Raw genomic sequence first — 25,421 nt, forward strand, 5'->3', positions numbered from 1 at the left:
GACTCTCTGAAAGAGCACCCCACCTAGATCATAGATCATAGAATTTACAGTGCAGAAAGAGGCCACTCGGCCCATCTAGTCTGCACCAGCCCTTGGTAAGAGCACCTCCACCTTAACCCCGTAATCCCATCGAACGCTTTTGGACAGGAAGGGCAATTTTCACGTGTTCAATCCACCTAACCTGCGCATCTTTGGACTGTGGGAGGAAACCGGAGCACGCGGAGGAAACACGGGGAGAATGTGCAGACTCCACACAGACAGTCACTCGAGGTTGGAATTGAGCCTGGGACCCTGGCGCTGTGAAGCAACTGTGCTAACCACTGTGCCACCGGGCCATCCCTAGGCTGCAGCATATGAGAAACTGAGGGACAGTTAATTATTATCAGAGTGCATTGCCTTTGCAGACAACATTCCAACCCAGGTCAGGGTCCAGTCAGCTGCCGTAAAAAGGTTGCTCAGTCTTTGGCCTGTGCTCTCGTTGACATGTGGTCCTTCATGAATCTGACACTGGTTTCTCTAGCGTGTCACAGCAGGCTCTTTTGAGATATCGGACCTGGTCCAGCGGGAGCAATCCTGTCTTTGAGTCAGAAGGTTGTGTGTTCAAGCCCCACTCCAGTCGACTGCGGGCCGCAATCCTGGCTGGCCCTGCGATCGTACTGAGGGAGTGAGTGCCATACAGGCAGAGGTGCCGTCCTTAATGTGTAATGTTAGGTACTTTGAAGAGCAGCAGCCAAATGTTACATCAATCGAACCGGTTATTTGGTCATTAGCACAAATGCATTTTGTGGGATCTTTCTGGACACAAATTTGCTGCTGCGTTTCCTACACTACAAAAATGATATGGTACCTTTCACAACCTTGGGACATCCCAAAACTATGTGCAGTCACTGCTGGCATGTTGGAAACATGACACAAAGGGGTGGGATTCTCTGATCCTGGGGCTAAGTGTTGACGCCGTCGTAAACGCCGTCGCGTTTATCGATGGCGCAACATGCCCTCAGGAGCAGGGATTCTGACACCTACAGGGGGCCAGCACGGCACTGGAGTGACCCACGCCGCTCCAGCTGCCGATCCTGGCTTCAGATGGGCGCCGCGGGTCTGCACATGCGCAGTGGGGCCGGCGCGATTGCGTGCACGCGCAGTGCGACCAATGCGATTGCGTGCACGCGCAGTGCGACCAATGCGATTGCACACATGCGCAGTGGGTCCCTTCTCCGCGCCGGCCCTGACGCAACATGGCGTAGGGCTACAGGGGCCGGCGCGGAACAAAAGAGGCCCCCAGCCCGAGAGGCCGGCCCGCCGATCAGTAGGCCCCGATCGCAGGCCAGGCCACAGCGGAGGACCCCCGGGGTCGGACCCCCCTCCCCCACCTCTCCCCACCAGGCCTCCCCCGGATGGATGCACGTCGATGTCCCGCCAGGTAAGAGCAGGTGTGGAAAGCGCCGGCGGGACTCGGATTTTTTTACGGCCCAACCTGGGAGGAGAATCGCCGGGGAGGCCGTGTAGAGCGGCCACCGACCGGCGCCGTGCCGACCACGCCGGCGCCAGTGGCACCGATTCTCCGCTCTCCAACAATCCGCGTACCGGCGTCGGGGCGGCATCGCGCGATTCGCGTCCGGCACTGCGATTCTGCGGCTCGGCCTGGGCAGAGGGAATCCCGCCCCCCTAGTTTGCACACAGCAAGATCCCACAAACAACAAGATGACAAAGACCAGATAATCTGTTTCCGTGATTAAGCCGAGGGGCAAATCCTAACCGAGGACACAGGGGCTCTTCACGTAATGCCGCAGGGCCTGTCACATCCAGCCCAAAGGTTCAACATCTCATTGGGAAAACTGCACCTCAGCCAGCGCCACACTGGAAGGATGTGGTGTATTGGGACTGTCACTAGACCAGTAATCCAGAGACCCAAGGTAATGCTGTTGGGGTCCTGGGTTCGAATCCCACCACGGCAGATGATGAAATTTGAATTCAATTAAAAGTCTAATGATGACCATGAAACCATTGCCGATTGTTGTAAAAACCCATCAGGTTGACTAATGTCCTTCAGGGAAGGAAATCTGCCGTTCGTACCCGGTCTGGCCTACATGTGACTGCGCAGAGTGATGTGATTGACTCTTAACAGTCCCCCATTGAAATGGTCTGGCACGTCACTCAGTGTGGTGGTATGTATTAGGGGTAGTACAGTACCTTTGATGCCGAGAGGCTATTGGTAGACAGACACTGGGTCCTGGTTGGATCTGCCGCCTGCTGGCTCCACCCAGTAAGGCGGAGTATAAGAGCCCGGGTTCTCCCAGCAGCCGCATTCTGTAACTGAGCTGCTGGGGAACAAGTCTTGCTTAATAAAGCCTCGATTGACTTCATCACTTCTCGACTCGTGAGTAATTGGTTGCGCCACACTCAGTTTAAGGGCAATTAGGGATGTACAACAAATGCTGGCCCAGCCATCGACCCCCACATCCCAAGAACGGATTTCTTTAAAAAAACTCCCTCAATAATGGCGCGGGAGCGTCGGTCTGGAATGTTGTGCTAACGTCTCTGGAATGGAGCTCAAATCCACCACCCTCCGACTGCATGAGCCACAGAGGACACAGGAAAGGTAAGATGAGGAACATGCTACCGAGCCTGTTTATTCTTTATCTTTTGCGGTTCAAACAGACCTAACTCTCATTTAAACTTCAGTGACCCGACTTGACCACATTTCCCCAGTGACCTTTGAACCTTTATTTTCCACAGCTTTGAACGGAGATGGTGGGGTGAAAGGTCAAGGAACCCTGACAACAACAGTCTGCAGCTGAGCGAGGCCTTGTTTGGGTTTAAAATGCCTGACGGCCGCAGAAGGAAAGTGAAAAAAAGACTTGCAGCGATGCAGTGTCGTTCGTGACCTCAGGGTGATTCAAAGCGCATCGCAGCCAATGGCGTTGTAGCAACATGACTCCACCAGTCAGGAATAAACATGTGTTTATTTACACAACGTTCTGTTTACAGAGTGGTGCAGCCGCGATGCTGCCTGTCTGCCTCCTGGATTGAACTCAGCAAAAGCCCGGGCTCTAGAGACCGATTGCACCGTGCCAAACCCCCCCACCGCCCGCCCGAAGACCACCCCTTCAAAGAGGTCAGCCACGACATCACTCCCCCTCTAAATTCCTTACGCTACAGAATGATAGTCAACGCATACGGTTCCCCATAATTTACAATTAATATTTTTAATCAATCGGCCAAAAACTCAGGGTGCAAATATACGTGCAAAACTGAGTCCTGTTTAGGGCATGAATAGCGGAGCCTTTCTCGCCGCCTGCAGTGGACTCTGTCGCTTTTTTCCGACCTCAATCAGGAACACCCGGCGAGGCCATACTTACCTCACATTTTTAAATGCCCCCCTGATCTCTTGACCTCCCCGGACACTCCACCGTGGCCTCCAGATCCCCCCAACGTATCTCTTAGGGGTCATTGAACCCTCTCCCCCTCCCCCCCCAATCCCACCTCTTAAGGGCAGGCACCCCTGGACCCAAACCCTGGCATGGGTAATCTAGCACCTGGGCAGCTTGGCCCTGCCAGATTGGCAAGACCAAGGTGCCCAGGTGCCAGCGGGAGTGCCAAGGTACTGCCCGGCCCAGAGCCCGACCACCCAAGGGGTCTCTGATGGCCCGGGAGACCCCTAGGATGCCGTTACGCCTGGTCTACGCTCGAATGGACCACTTTTAAACGGTGCCACGGGGAGGGCTCCCAGGTGTGGGCATTCCTTCCTGGGCATCTGGCGTGACGAGGCCGTTCGGTCGCGCCTTCAGTCGATCTGGTGGTTTCCACTTCCTCCGAGAGCAGCGCAACTCCACCGACATGGATACTTCCTGAAGAAACTGTCACACTGGGTCCCTGGTATTGATGCTTCAACCTCCTCTCTTTCAGTCGGAGCAATACTCCGATTGGGTGGCTGTTGTCTTATTTTTTGTGTGGGTGGGGGGGGGAGGGGGCGTGCCAAAGATTGGAAAAGGGAGGCGGGTGCCCGAGTGATCGCGAGCTGAGCGGAGGGTGTTGGTTGGGGGAGGCGCAGGGAGGGTGGGGCTTGTTACCTGTTGCCGCGTTTGGCTTTTGTATGTTTGAGATTGTGGTAAATATTTAAAAGCCTTCAATAAAATGTTTTTCGAAAACAAACACGCCCGGCTATAACACTGGCTCCTGGGATGCCTCTCGCCCGAGCAGATGTTCCACACGTTACTGTCCTGCCCACTCACCTCGTACAGTAACCGTCCTGTCTTGGCCGCAACAATTCCTGGAACACAGCTGGGGCCACTCCCGAAATTCCTCACATAAACTGGGTCATCTATTTCGAATGATCTGTCACCTTTAGTCGAGTCACAGTTCCTCTTTTGTGTAACTGTCTTGCCTCTGTCCTCCCCGCTGAATTTGGGAACACCCAGACGACAGCTCATCAATAGCTCAGCCTGAGATACACCTGCGGTCGAGTGCGGGGTGGTCCTGTGCACCAAGAGGAACCGAGCTACGTTTGATTCCAAAGATGCACGAATGTTTCTCGAAGCCGGCCTTGGATGACTGGATTGCCCGCGAAGCCAGCCCACTGGATGAGAGATGATACAGTGCAGTCCTGATGTGCTTTATCCCACTGGAAGACATAATCGGCCATCGGGCAGAGAATCGGCTCCGACGCCCCAACGGGGGCCGGCGCCGGTTTGACACCGGTCAGCCATGCTCCGTCTCCTCTGAAACGGCATCATCGAGTCGCGCGCCGTTGCAACGCCGTTGGCGCGTCATCGGCCAGCCCTCCCGCGATGCTCCATCCCCGATGGGCCAAGATCCCGACCTCGCAGGACACGTGTGGCCTCGGTGGTCGGGAACCCGGCTTGGCGCCTGCGGACTGTGTCCAGCGAGGGGGGGCTTCCTCGAGGGCTGGGGGGGGGGGCGTGACAGGTGGGGGGGTGGCCTGTGAGGTCACGAGTGGCGGGTCAGGTCCGTGCATGGCCGGCGCCATGTTGTACGGCGCGACCGCTGCAGGTCATCAGCCCCGCGCATGCGCGGCCAGGGGCCCGGCCATTCTCCGACCGTTTTTTCGGCGCGGGAGGCGGGGGTTTCATCCGGCGCTGCTGCCGCTGCTGCCCCCTCACCGGTCCCGGAACGGGTGAGGTGCCGGCATTGATTTTTTTTTTTTTTGCGTGAAGTTCCCACGGATTCTCCGTTCGAGCCGGCACTTAGCCGCAGAAACAGAGAATCCAGCCCGTTGAACTTTGAACTTCGGTGCTTGTAAAAACCGTTCCGTTATCTGAACCGAGCACTTGGAGCGCGAAACACTGGTGAAGCTGTAGTATGTGCATTTGGGGATCTCATCTCAAATACTTCCAACCATTTGGACTGGATGTCTACCAATAAGAGAAACATTGTGCCCCAAAACAGTCCAACATAATCTACATGGACTCGTACCCATGGCCGACCCAGCCGTTTCCCAGGGTGCACAGGGGGTATGGCAGGTGACGTCTGCCGTAACTGGCTCTGATTGCAGTGCTTCAGGAGGGGGAAGGCGGGGGAGGGGAGTGGGGGGTGTACTCTCTAGCAGTGAAAGGTGACTCAGGGCATCAGTGTTGTCTGTGCTGTTGGTCGGTGTTCGAATGTGTAGTCATAGGCTGACAAGATCAGTGCCCAGCGCTAAATCCGGGCCGATGCTCTGGGCAGAATAGCCTTGTCCCCCTTGAAAAGACCCACCAGTGGCTTGTGATCCGCGGCGGTACGGTGGCACAGTGGTTAGCACTACTGCCTCACAGCTCCAGGGTCCTGGGTTCAATTCCGACCTTGGGTCACGGTCTGTGCTGAGTCCGCACGTCCTCCCCGTGTCTGCGTGGGTTTCCTCCGGGTGCTCCGGTTTCCTCCCACAGTTCAAAGATGTGCGGGTTAGGTGGATTGGCCATGATCAATTGCCCCTTAGTCCAAAATTGTCCAAAAGGTGAGTTGGGGGTTACTGAGTTACGGGGATAGGGTGGGGCCGTGGCCCAAGTAGGGTGCTCTTTCCAAGGGCCGGTGCAGACTCGATGGGCCGAATGGCCTCCTCCTGCACTGTAAATTCTGTGATTCTATGGTTCTATGAGAGTAAAATGTCTCCCTTGGACATACTGGTGGAATATTTTCACTCCGTTATCAACAGGCAATCCTTCCTTTTCGAATTGCAAATAATCTTTCTCAGCTTCTGAAAGGATTCTTGACACGTAGGCCTCTCAGACCCATCATCCCCCACTGCCCCAACGCCATACGGAGAGGCGTCGCACGTCAGCACGAACTTCTTGGACGGGTCAACATATACCAGTGGGCAAGATGAATGAAGTAGTTGCCTGACCTTATTAAATGCTTCTCTCTGTGGAGCTTCCCAGAACCACCTCTGGTGTTTCTTCAGTGACACGTGTCAAGGAGCTGATGGTGTTGACGGATTTGGAAGGAAATGCCCTAATAATTAACCATCCCCAGGAATGTAAGCTCTGGGGTGTTCCTGGGGGCCGCATGCCTGCTTTATTGCCCTTCTTTAAAAGGTGGTGGAAGCAGAGTCTTTAAATATTTTTAAGGCAGAGGTGGATAGATTATTGGTAAGCAAGGGGGGGCGGTGAAAGGTTATCGAGGGTAAAGACGTTGCAGATTTGAGGTCTCCATCAGATCGGCCATGATCTTATTTAATGGTGGAGCAGGCTCGAGTGGCTGAATGGCCTCCTCCTGCTCCTTGATCGTGTGTTAAATAGGTGTGGCACTGGACCATTCGCAACCCCCTGGGATTGAGAATTCCAACGGTCGACAGCCCTTTGAATGAAGTTATTCCTCCTCGTCCCTTTCCGAAATCGACCCCCCCCCCCACAAACAAATTCCCTCAGGATCTTATATATTCCAATAAGGTCACCTCTCATTCCTCAAAACTCCAATGGGTAAAGGCTCGACCGACTCAACTTTGCCTCAGAAGACAAGTCCTTCATCCCACAAGTGTGTCAAGTGAAACTTTGCTTCAAATACAATTATATATATTTTCCTAAATAATAAGATCAAAACCACACAAAGTATGGTCAGGAATAAAAGAATGACTAGGGTAAGAGTAGGGCCAGTCAAGGACAGTAGTGGGAAGTTGTGCTTGGAGTCCGAGGAGATAGGAGAGGTGCTAAATGAATATTTTTCGTCAGTATTCACACAGGAAAAAGACAATGTTGTCGAGGAGAATACTGAGATTCAGGCTACTAGACTAGAAGGGCTTGAGGTTCATAAGGAGGAGGTGTTAGCAATTCTGGAAAGTGTGAAAATAGATAAGTCACCTGGGCCGGATGGGATTTATCCTAGGATTCTCTGGGAAGCTAGGGAGGAGATTGCTGAGCCTTTGGCCTTGATCTTTAAGTCATCTTTGTCTACAGGAATAGTGCCAGAAGACTGGAGGATAGCAAATGTTGTCCGCTTGTTCAAGAAGGGGAGTAGAGACACCCACGGTAACTATAGACCAGTGAGCCTTACTTCTGTTGTGGGAAAAATCTTGGAAAGGTTTATAAGAGATAGGATGTATAATCATCTGGAAAGGAATAATTTGATTAGAGATAGTCAACACGGTTTTGTGAAGGGTAGGTCGTGCCTCACAAACCTGATAGAGTTCTTTGAGAAGGTGACCAAACAGGTGGATGAGGGTAAAGCAGTTGATGTGGTGTATATGGATTTCAGTAAAGCATTTGATAAGGTTCCCCATGGTAGGCTACTGCAGAAAATACAGAGGCATGGGATTCAGGGTGATTTAGCAGTTTGGATCAGGAATTGGCTAGGTGGAAGAAGACAAAGGGTGGTGGTTGATGGGAAATGTTCAGACTGGAGTCCAATTAGTGGTGCACCACAAGGATCTGTTTTGGGGCCACTGCTGTTTGTCATTTTTATAAATGACCTGGAGGAGGGCGTAGAAGGATGGGTAAGTAAATTTGCAGATGACACTAAAGTCAGTGGAGTTGTGGACAGTGCGGAAGGATGTTACAAGTTACAGAGGGACATAGATAAGCTGCAGCGCTGGGCTGAGAGGTGGCAAATGGAGTTTAATGCAGAAAAGTGTGAGGTGATTCATTTTGGAAGGAATAACAGGAAGACTGAGTACTGGGCTAATGGTAAGATTCTTGGCAGTGTGGATGAGCAGAGAGATCTCGGTGTCCATGTACATAGATCCCTGAAAGTTGCCACCCAGGTTGAGAGGGTTGTTAAGAAGGCGTACGGTGTGTTAGCTTTTATTGGTAGAGGGATTGAGTTTCGGAGCCATGAGGTCATGTTGCAGCTGTACAAAACTCTGGTGCGGCCGCATTTGGAGTATTGCGTGCAATTCTGGTCGCTGCATTATAGGAAGGATGTGGAAGCATTGGAAAGGGTGCAGAGGAGATTTACCAGAATGTTGCCTGGTATGGAGGGAAGATCTTATGAGGAAAGGCTGAGGGACTTGAGGCTGTTTTCGTTAGAGAGAAGGTGGTTAAGAGGTGACTTAATTGAGGCATACAAGATGATCAGAGGATTGGATAGGGTGGACAGTGAGAGCCTTTTTCCTCAGATGGTGATGTCTAGCACGAGGGGATATAGCTTTAAATCGAGGGGAGATAGATATAAGACAGATGTCAGAGGTAGGTTCTTTACTCAGAGAGTAGTAAGGGCGTGGAATGCCCTGCCTGCAACAGTAGTGGACTCGCCAACACTAAGGACATTCAAATGGTCATTGGATAGACATATGGACGATAAGGGAATAGTGTAGATGGGCTTTAGAGTGGTTTCACAGGTCGGCGCAACATCGAGGGCCGAAGGGCCTGTACTGCGCTGTAATGTTCTATGTTCTATATATCCCAGATGTGGTCTCCCCCAGGCCCTGTACAGCTGCAGCAAAACATCACTACTTTTATGTAAATATAGAAAATAGGTGCAGGGGTAGGCCATTCGGCCCTTCGAGCCTGCATCAACATTCAATATGATCATGGCTGATCATCCATTTTCAGTATCCCATTCCCGCTTTCTCTCCATATCCCTTGATCCCTTTAGCCGCAAGGGCCACGTCCAGCTCCCTCTCGAATATATCCAACGATATATATTCCAATCCTCGGGCAATATAAACCAACATTCAATTTGCCTTCCTAATCTCTGGCCGCACCTGCTGACTAACGTTGAGCAATTCATGTTCCAGGACGCCCTCCGACCCGTGAATCACAAGATTTACTCGAACGTACCAGGGACGAGTGATTTCAGTTTTATCGAGAGACCGGAGAAGCCGGGGTCGTCAGCAGAGGAACTGAGGGGAGATTGAATGAAGGTGATCAAAATCATCAGTGGTTTCGATAAGAGGGCAGAGGGCGAAACTGGTTCCGCTGCCAGGAGGGTCAGTGAGCAGTGGCAACAACCTGCTTGGGCGTAGTGTCTTTAACGTAGCAATACGTCCCCAAATCAAAACAAGAGCAACATTTTTACGCATAAGCACGGATGACCAAAACCTTCGTCAAAGAGGTAGGTTTTGAGGGGAATGGGGTTTCTCGAGTTAGGTGGAGAGGTTGCTTCGTAAAGAAGGGCAATGGGCGATTTAGCAGCAGCCTTTGTTTATATTCATTCAAGGGATTTGGCCGCCGCTGACTAGGCCAATGTTTATTGCCCATCCCTAATTACCCTTGGGTAGGTAGTGCTGCCTTCTTGAACCGTTCCAACCCATGTGGTGTAGGAAGACCCACAGGCAAACCTGTGGAAGAGTAGATGCTGAGAAAGCAATGGGCAGGCCGGTGAGCAAAGGATCCAGATATAACGTTATTGGCAAAAGATGTGAGACCGAGGAGATGTGCTTCTCGCAGCCCCCTCACCGCCACCACCCCCACCCCTACAGGAAAGACAGCCTTGTGCCCGCTGACTCAGAACCTGGATACCCACTTGCAAGTGGCCTTCATTAATCCAGAGCCCAACCTCAGTTACTGTAGCCACGTAAAATGGCTGCGTTCCGATTAATCTGGCCAAAACCCAGTTTAAAATGGCTAACCCGAAAGACTGCTGGGAAAAGCAGCTAAGAAGACACAAGCAGGCAGCTGCAGACAGTATTGCATATTCGGCTCTGGGGAAGTTAGCCCAGATCGATACTCAGGGCTATCAACAGCCCATCAACCCAGGTATTTGCAGTTACATTCAGGACTGTTTGCAGCCCATCTATCCAGACATCTGCAGTTTAAGCGGCTATCCCCGGGAACAATTGCAACATATTAGCAATTGAATACCGGGCCAGACCTGTCGGCGCCTGCAGTGGCCGAAATAAAGACAGGTGAACGACCACCCCCCGATCGAGGAATCGCCTCACCATTGGACACATCGACCCCAGAGATTGGGGACAAATCCAATCACTTGGGACTCAGGGTCAAGGGCCGCCCAGGGAGGCGGGAAGCCCCTGGGCCCTATAAATGTGAGGGGCCAAGTTCAGATCTCTCTCTCTCTCCTCTTCGCCTGCTCGAGACCTTCGCAAGAACAGCAACCGGCAACTGTAAGTTTGAATCCAGCGATCGCTACCCGGTAGAGACACCTAGCCACCGACCTGTAGCAGCCTTTTGAATCCCGCGGGCCAGATCCGATTGGACAAGCCATTTGTTTCCCTGACCTGGTGGGCTCTTCCTAAGTTAAGTATTGGCCAGTAGTGATAGGTTTATTATTTAGAAAGTAGTATTAGGGTATTAATAGTGCTTGTTGTATATAATAAATGACCGTTGTTTTAATCCTTACTAAGCGGTGTGCTGTGTTATTAATCATAACCTGAACTTGAACCACGTGGCGGTATCATAAAGATACCTGGCGACTCGTGAGCAAAGGTGACGTAATCAGAGCAAATATACTAAGGTTAAAAAGAGCAACAATACCTTCAAATGCGAATTTGTAGAGTTCACCGCACACATCGTTGACCATCACCCCTCCCCCGTGGTTTTCTCTCAGCAACCGGACCTTCTTCACAAAGTCAGTCACCACCTCGCTGATGGCGGGGGAATAATTGGCCACCTCCTTCGGCTTCAGCATCTTGGGATTCAAAATGCTCCGCATATGGTGCCATTCTTTACCGTACCTGAAACAGAAAGCACGAGAGGAAAGAGGGTTAAGCGACCGCCTTGGCTGGATTTTACCGGGACGCGCAGTCCTCGCACCCCCATCACCGCCGTCATCGCCCCCTCCCACCCTACGGAAAAGACAGTCTTGAGCCCGCTGATTCAGAATCTGACTACCCACAGCGATGTTACACTGCAAATGGCCTTCATTAATTCAGAGCCCGAACTCCGCCCAGGGGAGTGTTGTGGACAGGGGAGGGAGAAACTGAACTTCCTTATCCTCTCCCTGATTGCCCAAAAGCAGAGGTGTTCTTGAATTATTATTAAAGTCGGCTGTGGCGTGATTCCCCTGTTCCTTTAATTTACTAATAACTCACAGAAAACTTGCGTTATGCATAACTCAGAAGGTTAGCTTATTCACATTCAACCCTGGGGGAGTGTACATACACGTATATACACACACACACATACACACACACACACGTATACGTGTACACACACACTACACCTACACACGCACACTTGTTCTCACATGTGCATGCATGCATACAGTAATGGGGATAGAAAAGATGAATATTTACAACTATGGGCAACAACAGTAAAAGAACTGAAAGACCTAATATTAGTTTGTTTAGCAATTTCCAAAATTCAAGAACCTCGGATTATATCGTGTGCAGAACAGAAACAGGTCATTCAGCCCAACTGGTTAATGTCTGTGCTCAGGATCACCCTCCTATCTCTCTTCATCGCCCCTATCAGCAGACCCTCGGGTCTCTCTTCTGGGGGGCTTTCTGACAGAGGTCTCTCTTCTGGGGGGCTTATTGACAAGAGTCACTTTTCTGTCAGGTCTGTTGGGGGGGGGATCTCTTTATTTAGGGGGTCTCTGTGGGGGCCTCTTTATTTCAGAGGTCTCGGAGGGGGTTCCCTCCTTAAGGAGTCTGAGGGGGGTCTCTGCGAAGGGGTCTCTTTATTTAGGGTGTCTCTGTGGGGGGGGGGTCTCTTTATTTAGTCTTGGGGAGGGGGCGGGGCGGTCGGGTCACCCCTGCACTGGGGATGAGGTGGGGGGGCGGGGGCCAAGAAAATGCAGGGGTGGGGGGCTGAATTGCGCTGCGGGGGGGGAGGGGGGCGCAGAATTGTGATGCGGGGGATGCGGTGGCTAGCCGCGGGACTTCGCTATCGGACAGCCGCACAACATGGTGTCCCGATAGCGGGATTCCTTAGGGAACCCCTTGCAATCCTCGCTCTGCATAAATTTCCAGGGCAAAGGATTGGGAATTGCTTCCTGGAATGCAGATCAGGTGCAATTCAGCTCCGGCGGGAGAACATTTCGTCACCCAAATTGAGAATTACGCCCCCTATTGCATTTACCAGTGACGAGCTTAAGTTTATAGCCCATGGTTTTGACAGTTTTGTGCTCCTCGGGGTGGAGAAGGTTAAAGGGAGGTTTAATAGAAGCGTCTGAAATTATTCAGGGTTTTGAGAGAGTAGCTGGCAGTAAATTGTTTCCACTGTCAGGAGAACCAGTAGCCAGGGGAGACAAATGTCAATGAGGTGGGACATGAGGAGAATTTTAATTTTGCACAGCATGTTCAGCTGATCTAGAAGGCACTGCCTGAAAAGGCAGGGAAAGCAGATTCAACAGGAAGTTCCAACAGGAAATTGGATAAATACTTGAGAAAGGAAAACACTTGCTTTGGGGAAAGAGGATTGGTGGTGAGGCTAATTTGATAGTTCTTTCAAAGAGCCAGCTCTGGCCTAGAGGGTCTCTTTCCAATACTCTACGAATCGACAAAGCCTCCCAATTTTCGCTGTGAAAGCCAAAACCTGGGCAAATGTAAGGCGTTGGGAAACAGCAGCCACCAGATCTCCGACACTGCAGCCAGTCATTGCGTGTCAGCCTAAACGGCAAGTCAGAAAGGTATTCTACCGGGGAATGCGTCACGTTTGTATCCCCGACACCAAACTCCTGAAGCAACCACTCTACTCTGAACATGGTCACAGCAGGAGACTCCCAGGACAGTGGAAGCACTTGAGGGATGTCCTCAAATAGCCCATGAAGAGGTTAAATAACCCCTGCTGACTTACAGGCGGCTCCGGCCTATGACCAGCCAAAATCACAATAATAATCTTTATTGTCACAAGAAGGCTTACATTAACACTGCAATGAAGTTACTGTGAAAATCCCCTCGTCGCCACACTCCGGCGCCTGTTCGGGTACACAGAGGGAGAATCCAGAATGTCCAATTCACCTAACAGCACGTCTTTCGGGACTTGTGGGAGGAAACCGGAACACCCGGAGGAAACCCACGCAGGCACGGGGAGAACGTGCAGACTCCACGCAGACAGTGACCCAAGCCGGGAATCGAACCTGGGACCCTGGCGTTGTGAAGCAACAGTGCTAACCACTGTGCCACCGTGCATTCAGGAGGCTCATTCAGGAAGGCAGCGAACCCGCCGAGATACTTCACCAGAAACGTGTAGAGGCAAAGTTGGGGCTTCCAAACCTCCAAGAACCCACCTACCCAACCGGTGAAGCCTGCCCCACGTATGGCGGACTCTGCAGATCACACACTGGGTTAATCACCCTTCTCAGAACCCATTAAACTGAATGTGGTAGATCACTGTATTGTATTGTATTGTTGTACATGCCCGGGATTGTCCCTGCTGGCTCCGCCTGTGGCTCCTCCCCCCGGGCTCATGTATAAAGGTGGGCAGCCTCCAGCCCTGCCCTCATTCTGGGACCGGCTGCCAGCAGGTGTCTTTAAGCTGATTAAAGCCACAGTTTTTCTCCCGACTCCTGGTCTGTCGTCTGTTTGTGGGGCAAACCATCCTCAGTCCCGGGGGATTGCCAGAGAATCATAGAATTTACAGTGCAGAAGGCCATTCACCTGAGGAAGGAGCAGTGCTCCGAAAGCTAATGATTCGAAACAAACCTGTTGGGCTTTAAACCGGTGTTGTAAGACTTCTTACCAAACCTTTTTGGACACCAAGGACAATTTAGCACGGCCAATCCACCTAATCTGCACATCTTTGGACTGTGGGAGGAAACCGGAGCACCCGGAGGAAACCCACGCACACACGGGGAGAACGTGCAGACTCCGCACAGACAGTGACCCAAGCCGGGAATCGAACCTGGGACCCTGGCGCTGTGAAGCAACAGTGCTAACCGCGATGCTACCAATGCCGAAGAAGAGGCATCGCAATGGAAACCTGTTGTGTCTTACGAAAGAAAGAACCCAGACTTACATAGTGACTTTCACAACCTCAGGGTGTTCCGAAGCAAATTACAGTCAATGAAGTACTTCTGAAGTGTGGTCAACGTTGCCATGTAGGAAATATGTCAGACAACGTTTACACAGCAAGCTTGCACAAACAATAGCAATAAAATAACAATTAGATAATTGGATTCCATAATGTTGGTTGAGGGAAAAATACTGGGTGAACGCCCCAGATCTTCTTCCAGTTGATCTTGGTGGAATGTTTCATCTGAGGAGTGACACTCCCTCAGTACTGCTCCATCAGCAATGATTATGTGCTGGTGTCTCTGGTGTGGAGGTTGAACCCATAACTTCCTAATCCGACGCAGGAGAGGGTGAGGCAGAGACAGAGGTAACAGATATTTAGCGGGCCTGGGAAAGGGGTAAGGTCAGCCCCAGGAGGGGGGCCACCACACTTGCGGGGAAAGCTAGTGCAGGAAGTATGAAAGGAAAGCGGACCGCGGCGCACTTCCTGGCAGGGAGGGGGCATCTGGCGGGGGGTGCGGGGGGACCACAGGGGCAGGGATAGGGAATGTAACGGGGCAAATGGGGAGGGGGGGACACAGAGGGGAGGGTGTAGCAGGCAGGGCAGAGGAGGGAAGAGGGAACACAAGAAAAAGAAAGGGTTGAGTCTCAGACTGGTTTCAGCAGGTAAGGTGCAGTTTGAAGGAACAAGATGGCGCCACAAGCAGCCACTTTGGAGGGTCCCTGAACAAAGGGAAACCCTGGAGTGCAGGGGCTCACCCACGTGGCGTACACACAGTTGGCAGCCATGTTGGGTGTCCCCTGGATAAAGGGAAACCCTCCGGAGTGCAAGGGCCCAGCCTCATGGTGAGAACGGCCACCGGGGCGATTTTGAACGGTGCCCTAACAAAGGGAAACCCCCGAGTTCAGGGGCGCGTCCGTCAGGTAAGCATGGTTGATCCCGCAGGAAGGTGGGACAAAACCCCCCCCCCCCCACCAGGATTACCACCTGGAACGTTAAGGGACTTAACAGCCCAGTGAGAAGAACCAGAGTCTTCGCCCATTTGAGAAGTTTCAAAGCCGACATTGTCTTCCTTCAAGAGACGCACCTGAGGGAGGAGGACTGACTGCGGATAAGGAAGGGCTGGGTGGGACAGACGGATCACTCATGTGACGGGACGACGACCAGGGGGGTAGCCATACTGCTCAGTCAGAAAAAGACAGTTACGGACCCAGGGGGACGGTACATCATGGTCAGCGGTGGCCTGGATGGGGCACCGGTAGTCCTGGTAAACATGTATGTGCCCAACTGGGACAAAACGGATTTCATAAAGAAGACCATGGCGGGTCCTGGGGCTGTGGGAGGACAGAGAATGCAGAGTTAAACTGTCTGACGCGTGCAGCCCAGGGTAGCTGGTGCTTTCGGTGGCCAGGGCACACGGCCAGGGTGGCAGGCATGGGTGCTGGCATGTCGTGCAGAGTGAGGATTTGCCTGCGCTATGCGTTGGGGGGGGGGGGGTGATTATGGGTGTGTGGGACGGGGTTGGCGCCAGGGGCATAGCGCTGTCTACTCATCCTGGCCACCCTGAGGAGGTCATGCGGTTTCACCCAGCACTTCAAGCCGGTTTGGACTGTGTTGCTGGCATCGCTGACGGCCTTTGCCACCTGCGCACAGGCAAGGCGAACGGCAAGGGCTGGCAGCCGCCTTCCTGGGCCGGGGTTCAGGGTTGCCCATGTCATTACTAAAGGTGGCACCCTGGCACTGCTAGTGCCACCTGGGCACCTTGGCACTGCCACGCTGCCCAGGTGGCACTGCCAAGGTGGCAGGGGCACTGTCAGGATGCCACTGGCAGTGTGAGGTATCAAGTTGGCATTTTGCCCGCGGGGGGGTGTCCTGCTCACGTGAGGTGGGGTGTAGGGTCTCGTGGACCCCAACAGGTGAGGTGGGGGGTTGGAGATCGGGTGCCATTTTTAACTGAGGTTCTCCGCTCCTCAGTGCGGGAAATGACACAAAGTGCGGCCTTGGCGGGGCATTCCCCACTGCAGCCTGAAATAGCAACAAAGTGCCGTTAGATAGCGGGGTCGTTCCAGGCGCCTTAATGGACTCTGATTTTTTTTTATTAAATCGCGCACAATCTATAAAAAACATTCATGATTTTGAACACCTCGACCTGTCTCGGCCTTTTCTGCTTGAAGGAGAACAATCCTCCTTTCTCTGGTCTGTCCATGTAACTGTGACCCCTCAGGGCTCTTCAAGTCAATCTCTTCTCCAAAGCCCTAATATCCCCCCGAGTGAGTGGTGCCCAGAACTGGACAAAACACTGAAGCTGATTATTCGGCCCTTCAAGCCTGTTCTGCCATTGGATAAGATCATGGCTGATCCGATTCTGTCTCCCTGCCTTTTTGAATGAAGGAGTTATGTCAGCAATTTTCCAATCGAATGGAACCGTCCCCAAACCTAGTCGGCGGGATTCTCCGTTGGCCGACGTCGAAATCAGGGAGCGCGATTGGGCGGAGAATCGGTTCTGACGTCGGAATCGCAGAGGGCACCGATTTGATGCCAATTCGCGACTCTCCGTCACCTCGACAGCGGCGTCAATGCGTTCCGGAACGCAGGTACAGTAAACACTGTTTGTATATCATTAGCGGGCCTGACCCGGTATTCTCCGGGGCCTCCGGAATTCTCATTCCCCGATGGGCCGAGGTCCCGACAGCACGGCGCACTTGTGCTTTTAAAAATCGTGAAACCGGCGATGGCGGCTGCTGAGGGAGCGAGAGGGGGTACGGAAAGTGTCCAACATCGTCGTAGTTTGCTGGCAGTCGTGCCGCTGGCCGGAGAGGGGCTTCTGTCAGGGCCGGGAGGAGTAGTGGGGGGGGCCAGAGGGTGCGCTCTGGGGTTGGGGTGGATGGACATGGAACACCATTGCCGCAGCCGGCAAGGCAGCCATGCAGCTGCACTCGCTGCTGCCAGCCCATTGTGATCTCAGTGCCACGGGTCGTATAGGTGTGTCCCCCCAGGGCACCCCTCTGGATGCCCTCTGGCTCCAGCCGACCCATCAGCTGTATGGGCGCTCCCACACGACCAGTGCCACCTTGTTGGCTGGGATGGTGTATGTGGGGAGTGTCATGTGTGTATGTGCGGCTGCAGCTTGTCAGCCTCCCGAGTGTCAATCCCGGCGAATCCCGCGCCGTTTTTCATTGGAATCGATTGTGTTCCACGTGGCGCCGGTGCCAGCCCCTCCACGGTAACGGAATCGTTCTGGGTGCGGCGTCGGGTTTGCGGTCGTGAAAGTCCACAAACTCTGTGTTGGAGAACCCCGCCCAGTGAATCTTGGAAAGTTCAAATCAATGCATCAACTACCTCACTGGACACGTCCTTGAAGAACGTATGATGCAATCCATCAGGGATCTGGCAGCCCCGTAGCTCCACCAATCTGCTCAGTACTGCTTCTCTGGTGACTGTATTTTGTTTGAGTTCCTCCCTCCCTTTTGTTTCCTGACTTCCAGCTCTTCCTGGGATGTTACTGGTTTCCTCTGCAGGGACGGCTGATATCAACACAATTCGTCTGCCGTCTCCTTATTTTCCATTATTAATTCCACAGATTCACTTTCCATCTACCCAAAGCTCCCACTGTTAATTCTTAGCTGTAGAAACTGTATCTGCCTTGATATTTCTCGCTAACTTTCTCCTATATTCGAACTTTCCCCTCCTTTTTTGTCTTTCTTTGCTGTTTTTATATTCTGTCCAATCCCCTGGCCCACCCACCCTTGCAGAGTCATTTGCCTTTTCTTTTAAGTCTGATACTGGCCGGGATTCTCCGGCCGTTGGGATTCGCTGTTCCCGCCGGCAGCGCGCAACCCACCAGAAGGTTTCCCGGCCGCCTGGGGTGGTGGCTTCAATGGACAACCCATTCCCATTGAATTGGATTGGACCGGGGAGTAGCGGGGGGAGGGCTGGGGAAATGGAGAAACCAGCCCGCTATCTTTAACTTTTTTGGGTCAAAAATGGGCAGCACGGTAGCACAAGTGGATAGCACTGTGGCTTCACAGCGCCAGGGTCCCAGGTTCGATTCCCGGCTTGGGTCACTGTCTGTGCGGAGTCTGCACGTTCTCCCCATGTGTGCGTGAATTTCCTCCGGGTGCCCCGGTTTCCTCCCACAGTCCAAAGACGTGAAGGTTAGGTGGATTGGCCATGATAAATTGCCCTTAGTGACCAAAAGAAAAGGTTAGGAGGGGTTATTGGGTTACGGGGATAGGGTGGAAGTGAGGGCTTAAGTGGGTGGGTGCAGACTCGATGGGCTGAATGGCCTCCTTCTGCACTGTATGTTCTATGTAAAAACAGATGGCGGGTTCTCCCCTGCGAATCTTTCTTTCCCGTTGGAATGTGCCCACTCTGTGTGAAGACATCCTTAAACCCGCCGAGCGGGTTGTCTTACGAGGAGAGGTTGGACAAGCTGGATTTGTTTCCACTGGAGTTTTGAGGAGTGAGGGAGTGACTGCATTAAAGTTCATAAGATCCTCAACAGACTCGACAGGGTGGCCGTGGAAAGGATGTTTCCTCCTGTGGGGGAATCCAGAACCAGGAGGCACTGTTTTAAAGTTAAGGGTCGCCCTTTTAGGACAGGGATGAGGAGAAACTTTTTCTGAGGGCTGTGCAACTTTGGAACTCTCTGCCTCGGAAGGCGGTAAAGGCCGGGGTCACTGAATATTTTTAAGGTGAAAGTAAATAAATTCTTGTTAGGCAAGGGAATCAAAGGTTAGCAGCGGTAGATGGGATTGTGGAATAGGAAATAGGAGCAGGAGGGGGCGATTCAGCCCTTCGAGCCTGGTCCACCATTCATTACAATCATGGCTGATCATCCAAATCAGTAACCTATTCCCCATATCCTTTGATCCCCTTTGCCCAAGAGCTATATTTAACTTCTTCTTGAACATGTACAATGTTTTGGCTTCAACTACTTCCTGCGGCAACGAATTCCCCAGGCTCATCACTCACTGGGTGAAGATATTTCTCCTCATCTCTGTCCTAAATAGTCTACCTCGTATCCTCAGACTGTGCCCCCTGGTTCTGGACTCCCCCATTATCAGGAGCATCCTTCCTGCATCTTCCCTGACTAGTCGTGTTAGAATTGTACAGGTTTCTCGGAGATCCGTGCTCATTCCTTTAAACTCCAGCAAATATAATCCTAACCGACTCAATATCTCCTCAAATGTCAGTCCCGCAATCCCATGAATCAGTCTGGGAAACCTTCGCTGCACTCCCTCGAGAGCAAGAACATCCTTCCTCAGAGAAGGAGACCAAAACTGCACACAATACTCCAGGTGTGGCCTCACCAAGGCCCTGTATAATCACAGCAGCACATCCCTGCTCCTGTACTCAAATCCTCTCGCTATGAAGGCCAACATAGCATTTAACCTTTTCAAAACAGAAACAGATCAGCCAGGGATCAGGCTCAAGGGGCCGAATGGCCAACATCTGCGCCTATTTTATATGTTTTGAAATGTCTACCATGACATCTCCATAGACCTATCCCTAAATTGCCAGTTCACATCAGCTAGCTCTGCTTTCATGTCCTCATATTGGTCCTTGTTTAAGTTTAAAAATATTAGTGATAAACGTTTAAACAAATGGGCTCTCAATGGTTCCCACAATACTCACTCACAAAGTGGTCCGTAAGCGTGCCCTCTCAGCTCTCTGTACGCCCGCCAGTGTGGCATGTAGGCTCGCACGGGGTATTTACCCTCCTGTCTCAAAATCTGCTCAATCAAATCAGCACTGGCGACATTGACGACCGTGAGGGGGCCGAATCGGATCTTCCAAATGGGACCAAACATCTTCTTCTGCAAAATCTACAAAAGGGACAACAACAACAACAAAAATCAGACAGGAGAAAGTCATTCGTTCAGTTAGTCCTCACAAAGGTTGTGGCGGGCGTCGCCGTAACACTGACAGGAATGTGACAATGTCCTCACAGAGTCTCGTGTGTGTCAGTGAGATCAACCCTCATTCTTCCAAACTTCAGAGAAGATGGCAGCATCGGCAATGTAGCTCTCCATGTCATGGCGGAGCGGGGGGGGGGGAGGCGGGGAGAGGAACCGTGCGACGCATCAAAGGGGAAACAACATTTTATGACAAGACCCATCACAACGCATCGTCATTGAAATCAGGAGAGGGGTGAGGAGATTTTTTTTCAAACGTAGCATGGTTATGATCATTGCCTGCCGGGAGAAGATTCAATGGTGACTTTCTAAAGAATTTGGATTATGATGGACGGTGGGTTCCGAATATGGCGGAGAGCGGGGATTGAGAGGATGGGGGACTTGTTTATAGAGGGGAGCTTTCCGAATAGGAGGGCGTTGGAGGAGAAGTTTGCATTGGCGGATATCTGCAGGTGCAGGACTTTCTGCGTAAACCAACCTTCCCGCTCCTGCCGCTAAGGGGGATTCGGGACAGGGTAGTTTCCAGAGGATGGGTAGGAGAAGGGAGCGTCTCGGACATTTATAAGGAACTTATGGGATCAGAGGAGACGCAGACTGAGGAGCTGAAGCGAAAGTGGGAGGAGGTGCTGGGGGGAGAGATAGAGGAGGGCCTATGGGCGGACGGGTTGAGCAGAGTCAACGTGACCACGACGTGTGCCAGGCTCACCCTGATACAATTCAAGGTCGTTCATTGGGCTCACATGACAGTGGCCTGGATGAGCAGATTCTTTGGGGTGGAGGACAGGTGTGCGAAATGTGCGGGGGCGGGCCAGCGAACCATGTCCACATGTTCTGGGCATGTCCAAAGCTGAGGGGATTTTGGCAGGGGTTAGCCGATGTCATGTCCAAAGTATTAAATACAAGGGTGGCATTGAGTCCAGAGGTGGCGATTTCCGGGGTGTCGCAGGATCCGGCAGTCCAGGAGGAGAAAGAGGCAGACGTTCTGGCCTTTGCTTCCCTGGTAGCCCGGAGGCGGATATTACTAGCATGGAGGGATTCAAAGCCCCCAAAGTCGGAGACCTGGCTATCGGACATGGCTGGCTTTCTCTGTCTGGAGAAAATTAAGTTCGCCATGAGAGGGTCACTGTTAGGGTTCGCCCGGAGGTGGCAACCATTCATCGACTTCTTCGCGGAGAATTAATCGTCAGCGGGGGGGCGGGGGGGGGGGGTTAGGTTAGCATAGATTAGGGGGTTAATTAATGGTGGGACCTGTTGGGGAGGGAGGTGGTATTTGCACTATGGTTATATTTTCATGTACATTGTTTATATTGCTGCTGTTACAATGCCAAAAAATACCTCAATAAAATGTTTATTTAAAAAAATTTAAATTTTAAAATATGAAAAATAAAAAATAAAAGAATTTGGATGACCAAGAATTGGAAAAGGAAACATTTAAGAGCGATAGGGGTAAAGCATAAAGGATCGGCCTAATCGGATCGCTCAAAGGGCCAACACGACGCAATGGGCCCAATGGCCTCCTGCTGTTAATGCAAGATTCCATGGCTCTGCGGTATCGGAAATATGGACACGTGCAATATCGGTCCATCAAAAATAAACACTGGGTCTGCACAGCAAGTCTGGCGGTGTCTGGGGAGAGAGAAGCAGAATTGAAGTTTCAGGTCATGACCGGTTTGCCTGATGAAAATTCACTGATGGGCACCTTTCATTTTGCCCCTGAGCTATAGCTGCCTCAATAAACATCCCCTCCTCCATCACACAATCTGACAAACATAGCAGATGCTGTCACTCCCTCACCAAATCCAAATGGTCAGACACAAACAAACAAACATCAGAGATAATGTTATGCAACGGATTGGATTGGATTTGTTTACTGTCACGTATCCAAGGTACGCTGAAAAGTATTTTTCTGCATGCAGCTCAAATAGTACAAGAAAAGAAAATACGTAAAAGGGCAACACCAGGTCCACAATGTCAGTACATAGACACCGGCATCGGATGAAGCATACAGGGTGTAGTGATAATGAGGTCAGTCTATAAGAGGGTCGTTTAGGAGTCTGGTAACAGCGGGGAAGAAGCTGTTTTTGAATCTGTTAGTGCGTGTTCTCAGACTTTTGTATCTCCTGTCTGATGGGAGAAGTTGGAAGAGTGATTTAGCCGGGTGGGGGGGGTCTTTGATTATGCTGCCCGCTCCCAGACAGCGGGAGGTCTAGATGGAGTCAACGGATGGGAGGCAGGATTGTGTGATGGACTGGGCGGTGTTCACGACTCTCTGAAGTTTCTTGCGGTCCTGGGCCGAGCAGTTGCCATATCAGGCTGTGATGTAGCCAGATAGGATGCTTTCTATGGTTCATCTGTAAAAGTTGATGAGAGTCAGTGTGGACGAGACTTCCGGTGGCGGCATGTAGGAGGAGGTCGCACGTTGGATGGCTCCTGCAGGAGGCTTGATTTTTTAGAATTGAATGCCCGGTCCCAGGGCAATTTTTGGTTAAATAAGTGCAGGAAGACATAAGGAAGAAAGGTGTCAAAAACCCAAAGAAAAGCTGCCATGGAGAAGGGGGTGAATGAAAGTCCGCCGTCGAGTGGAAGAGTCAGCTCAGCAACTGGAAGTTTGGCGGGTCGCTGGGTGGGGCCGCACTGCTCACGGCAGAAAAGATGGCCGAGGTGATGGCTGTGGAACTTGAAAAACAGTTCACAAAGCACATGCAGGTGATGAGGTAGGAGATGGTGGCAGCATTGAAGGTGCTGGTGGAGGAGGCGATTGCCCCGGAGAAGGCGGCGGTGTCGAGGACATCGGCCGAGGTGCGGGAGCAGGGTGAGAAACTGAAGGGAATGGAAGAGGCCTTGTCGCAACAGTGATCAACTCGCCTCGATGGATGAGGAGCTTCAGAGGGTGGTGGAGGCCAATAAGCGTCTGCGAGCCAAAGTGGAGGGCCTGGAAAACAGAGCTTGGCGGCAAAATCTGAGGATCGTGGGCCTGCCCGTAGGGGTGGAGGGCCCGAGGCTGAAGGAGTATTTTGCCAGGATGTTGGCGGAGCTGTTGGGGGAGGGGGAAGGTCCCTCTCGGTACGAACTGGATCGGGCTCATAGGGTGTGGAGGCCTAAACCAAAGGCGAGTGAGCTGCCAAGAGCAGTGACTATACATTTGGGTTTTTTTAAACGCATTTTATTCAAACTTGTATCAAAGTAGGTTAGAGCAAATAAACACCCCGGGAAACATTCTCCCCAACAATCAACTATACAATTTGTACAGGTTGTCCTCCTTTTTCACCCCCCCTCCCCATCACCTCCCCCCCGCCCCGCCCCCCCCCCCACCCCCCCACCCCCTGTGACGAACAGCTCCTCAAACACGGTCACAAACATCCCCCACCTTTTTTCAAACTCCCCTGAAGAGCCCCTTAACTCACACTTTATCTTCTCTAACCGCAGGAAGTCGTACAGGTCACCCAACCATGCTGCTGCCCCCGGTGGCGATGCCGACCGCCACTCCAGCAAAATTCATCACTGTGCAATCAGAGAGGCAAAGGCCACGACATCGGCCTTCCTCCTCTCCATGAGCTCCGGCTTCTCTGAAACCCCAAATATCGTCGCCAAAGGGTCCGGGTCCACCTCCTCCTCCACTATCCTGGCTAAGACCGCAAACACACTCGCCCAGAATTTTCCCAATTTTTCACAACCCCAAAACATGTGCGCATGATTCACTGACCCCGCCCACACCTCTCACACTCACCTGCTACCCCCTGGAAGAACCCACTCATTCTCGCCTGAGTCATATGCACCCTGTGCACCATCTTAAACTGTATCAGGCTCATCCTTGCACAAGAGGAGGTCCTGTTTACCCTTCGCAGTGCCTCACTCCATATTCCCCAATTGATCTCCATTCCCATCTCTGCTTCCCATTTAGCAGTGACTGTACATATATACCTGGACTTTACTGCGGAGTTGGCAAGGAAGTGGGCGGCCTTCGGCCGAGTGAAGACGCCACTGTATAACAGCAGTGTGCATTCGGCATAGTGTACCCAGCGAAATTGAGGGTGAACAATGAGTTGGTGCGGGCCAAGCCCAGTGGGCAGGGTCTGGAGTTATGAGGATGGTTGATAGCAGCGATGGGGGGGAGGGGGGGGGGAGGTGAGAGACCCCCGGTTAGGATAGTTACATAGAATGTGAGGGGTTTGTTGGAGGGAGGTTTTTCAGGATTATCTCGGGAGTAGAGCTCGTGAACTTGGAACCAGGGCACCGAGAAGCCTTTTCCAGGGGGTCGGACCGGCTCGGACAGCAAGCGGGGGCAGATGTTAACCTTTGCCTTGCTGATGGCCCGGAGGCGGGTCCTGTTGGGTGGAGGTCAGCTTCACCCGGCTTGGCGCGGGGAGGGGGGGGGGGGGGGGGGGGGGGGGGCGACTTGAATTTCTCTGACCCTGGGGAAGGTGAAGTGTCAGCTGAAGGGGATGAAGGAAGGGTTTCACAATTCATGGGGGACGTTTATTATGCACTTGCGAGAATTGGGCCACCATTGAACATTAGGGAGGGAGAAGGGGGGGGGTGGTGGTGGGGGGGGGTTGGCGGTATTGTTGTCTTTGGTTAGACTGTTTATGGATTGATTGTTAATTTGTTTTTTTTACCTGGAATGTACGGGTGGAGTTTTGGTCTGTATATTGAGCGGGGTGCAGTTTGCGTAAGGGGGATTGTTATTGTATTTGGTTGTTTTTTCTTCGGTTGTTTATTGATGAAACGTTGGAAATGAGGAGAATAAAAAGATTTTTTTTTAAAAAGAGTCGATGTGGACATGTCGAATTTCCTTAGTTTCCTGAGGAAGTGTAGGCGCTGCTGTGCGTTCTTGGTCGTAGCGTCGACGTGGGTGGACCAGGACAGATTTTTGGCGATGTGTACCCTGAGGAATTTGAAGCTGTCGACCATCTCCACCTTGGGCCCGTTGATGCAGACAGGGGTGTGCACAATACTTTGCTTCCTGAAGTCAATGACCTGTTCTTTAGTTTTGCTGGCATTGAGGGAGAGATTGTTGTCGCTACACCACTCCACTAGGTTCTCTATCTTCCTCCTGTGTCCTGACTCATCGTTGTTCGAGATCTGACCCACTATGGTCGTGTCGTCAGCAAACCTGTGGATGGAATTGGAGCTACATTTTGCCAAGCAGTCGTGTGTGTATAGGGAGTATAGTCGGGGACTAGGTACGCAGCCTTGCAGGGCCCCAGTATTGAGTACCATT

At 52.1% G+C, this 25,421-nt stretch overlaps 1 protein-coding gene across 2 annotated transcripts in view; it reads right to left on the reverse strand.

Annotated features, from left to right (window-relative positions):
• cyp27a3 (cytochrome P450 family 27 subfamily A member 3) overlaps window positions 1–25,421 on the reverse strand; it is a 101,905-nt gene that overhangs the window by 47,135 nt on the left and 29,349 nt on the right. For both annotated transcript variants that reach the window (XM_072469654.1, XM_072469664.1), the window contains exons 2-3: window positions 19,920–20,110; window positions 10,860–11,059 (exon numbers count right to left, since the gene is read on the reverse strand). In XM_072469654.1, the coding sequence (XP_072325755.1) occupies window positions 10,860–11,059; window positions 19,920–20,110 (391 nt within the window). The remainder of the gene's footprint in view (window positions 1–10,859; window positions 11,060–19,919; window positions 20,111–25,421) is intronic.

The sequence above is a fragment of the Scyliorhinus torazame genome, chromosome 2 (assembly GCF_047496885.1).
Source record: "Scyliorhinus torazame isolate Kashiwa2021f chromosome 2, sScyTor2.1, whole genome shotgun sequence".
Taxonomy (NCBI): domain Eukaryota; kingdom Metazoa; phylum Chordata; class Chondrichthyes; order Carcharhiniformes; family Scyliorhinidae; genus Scyliorhinus; species Scyliorhinus torazame.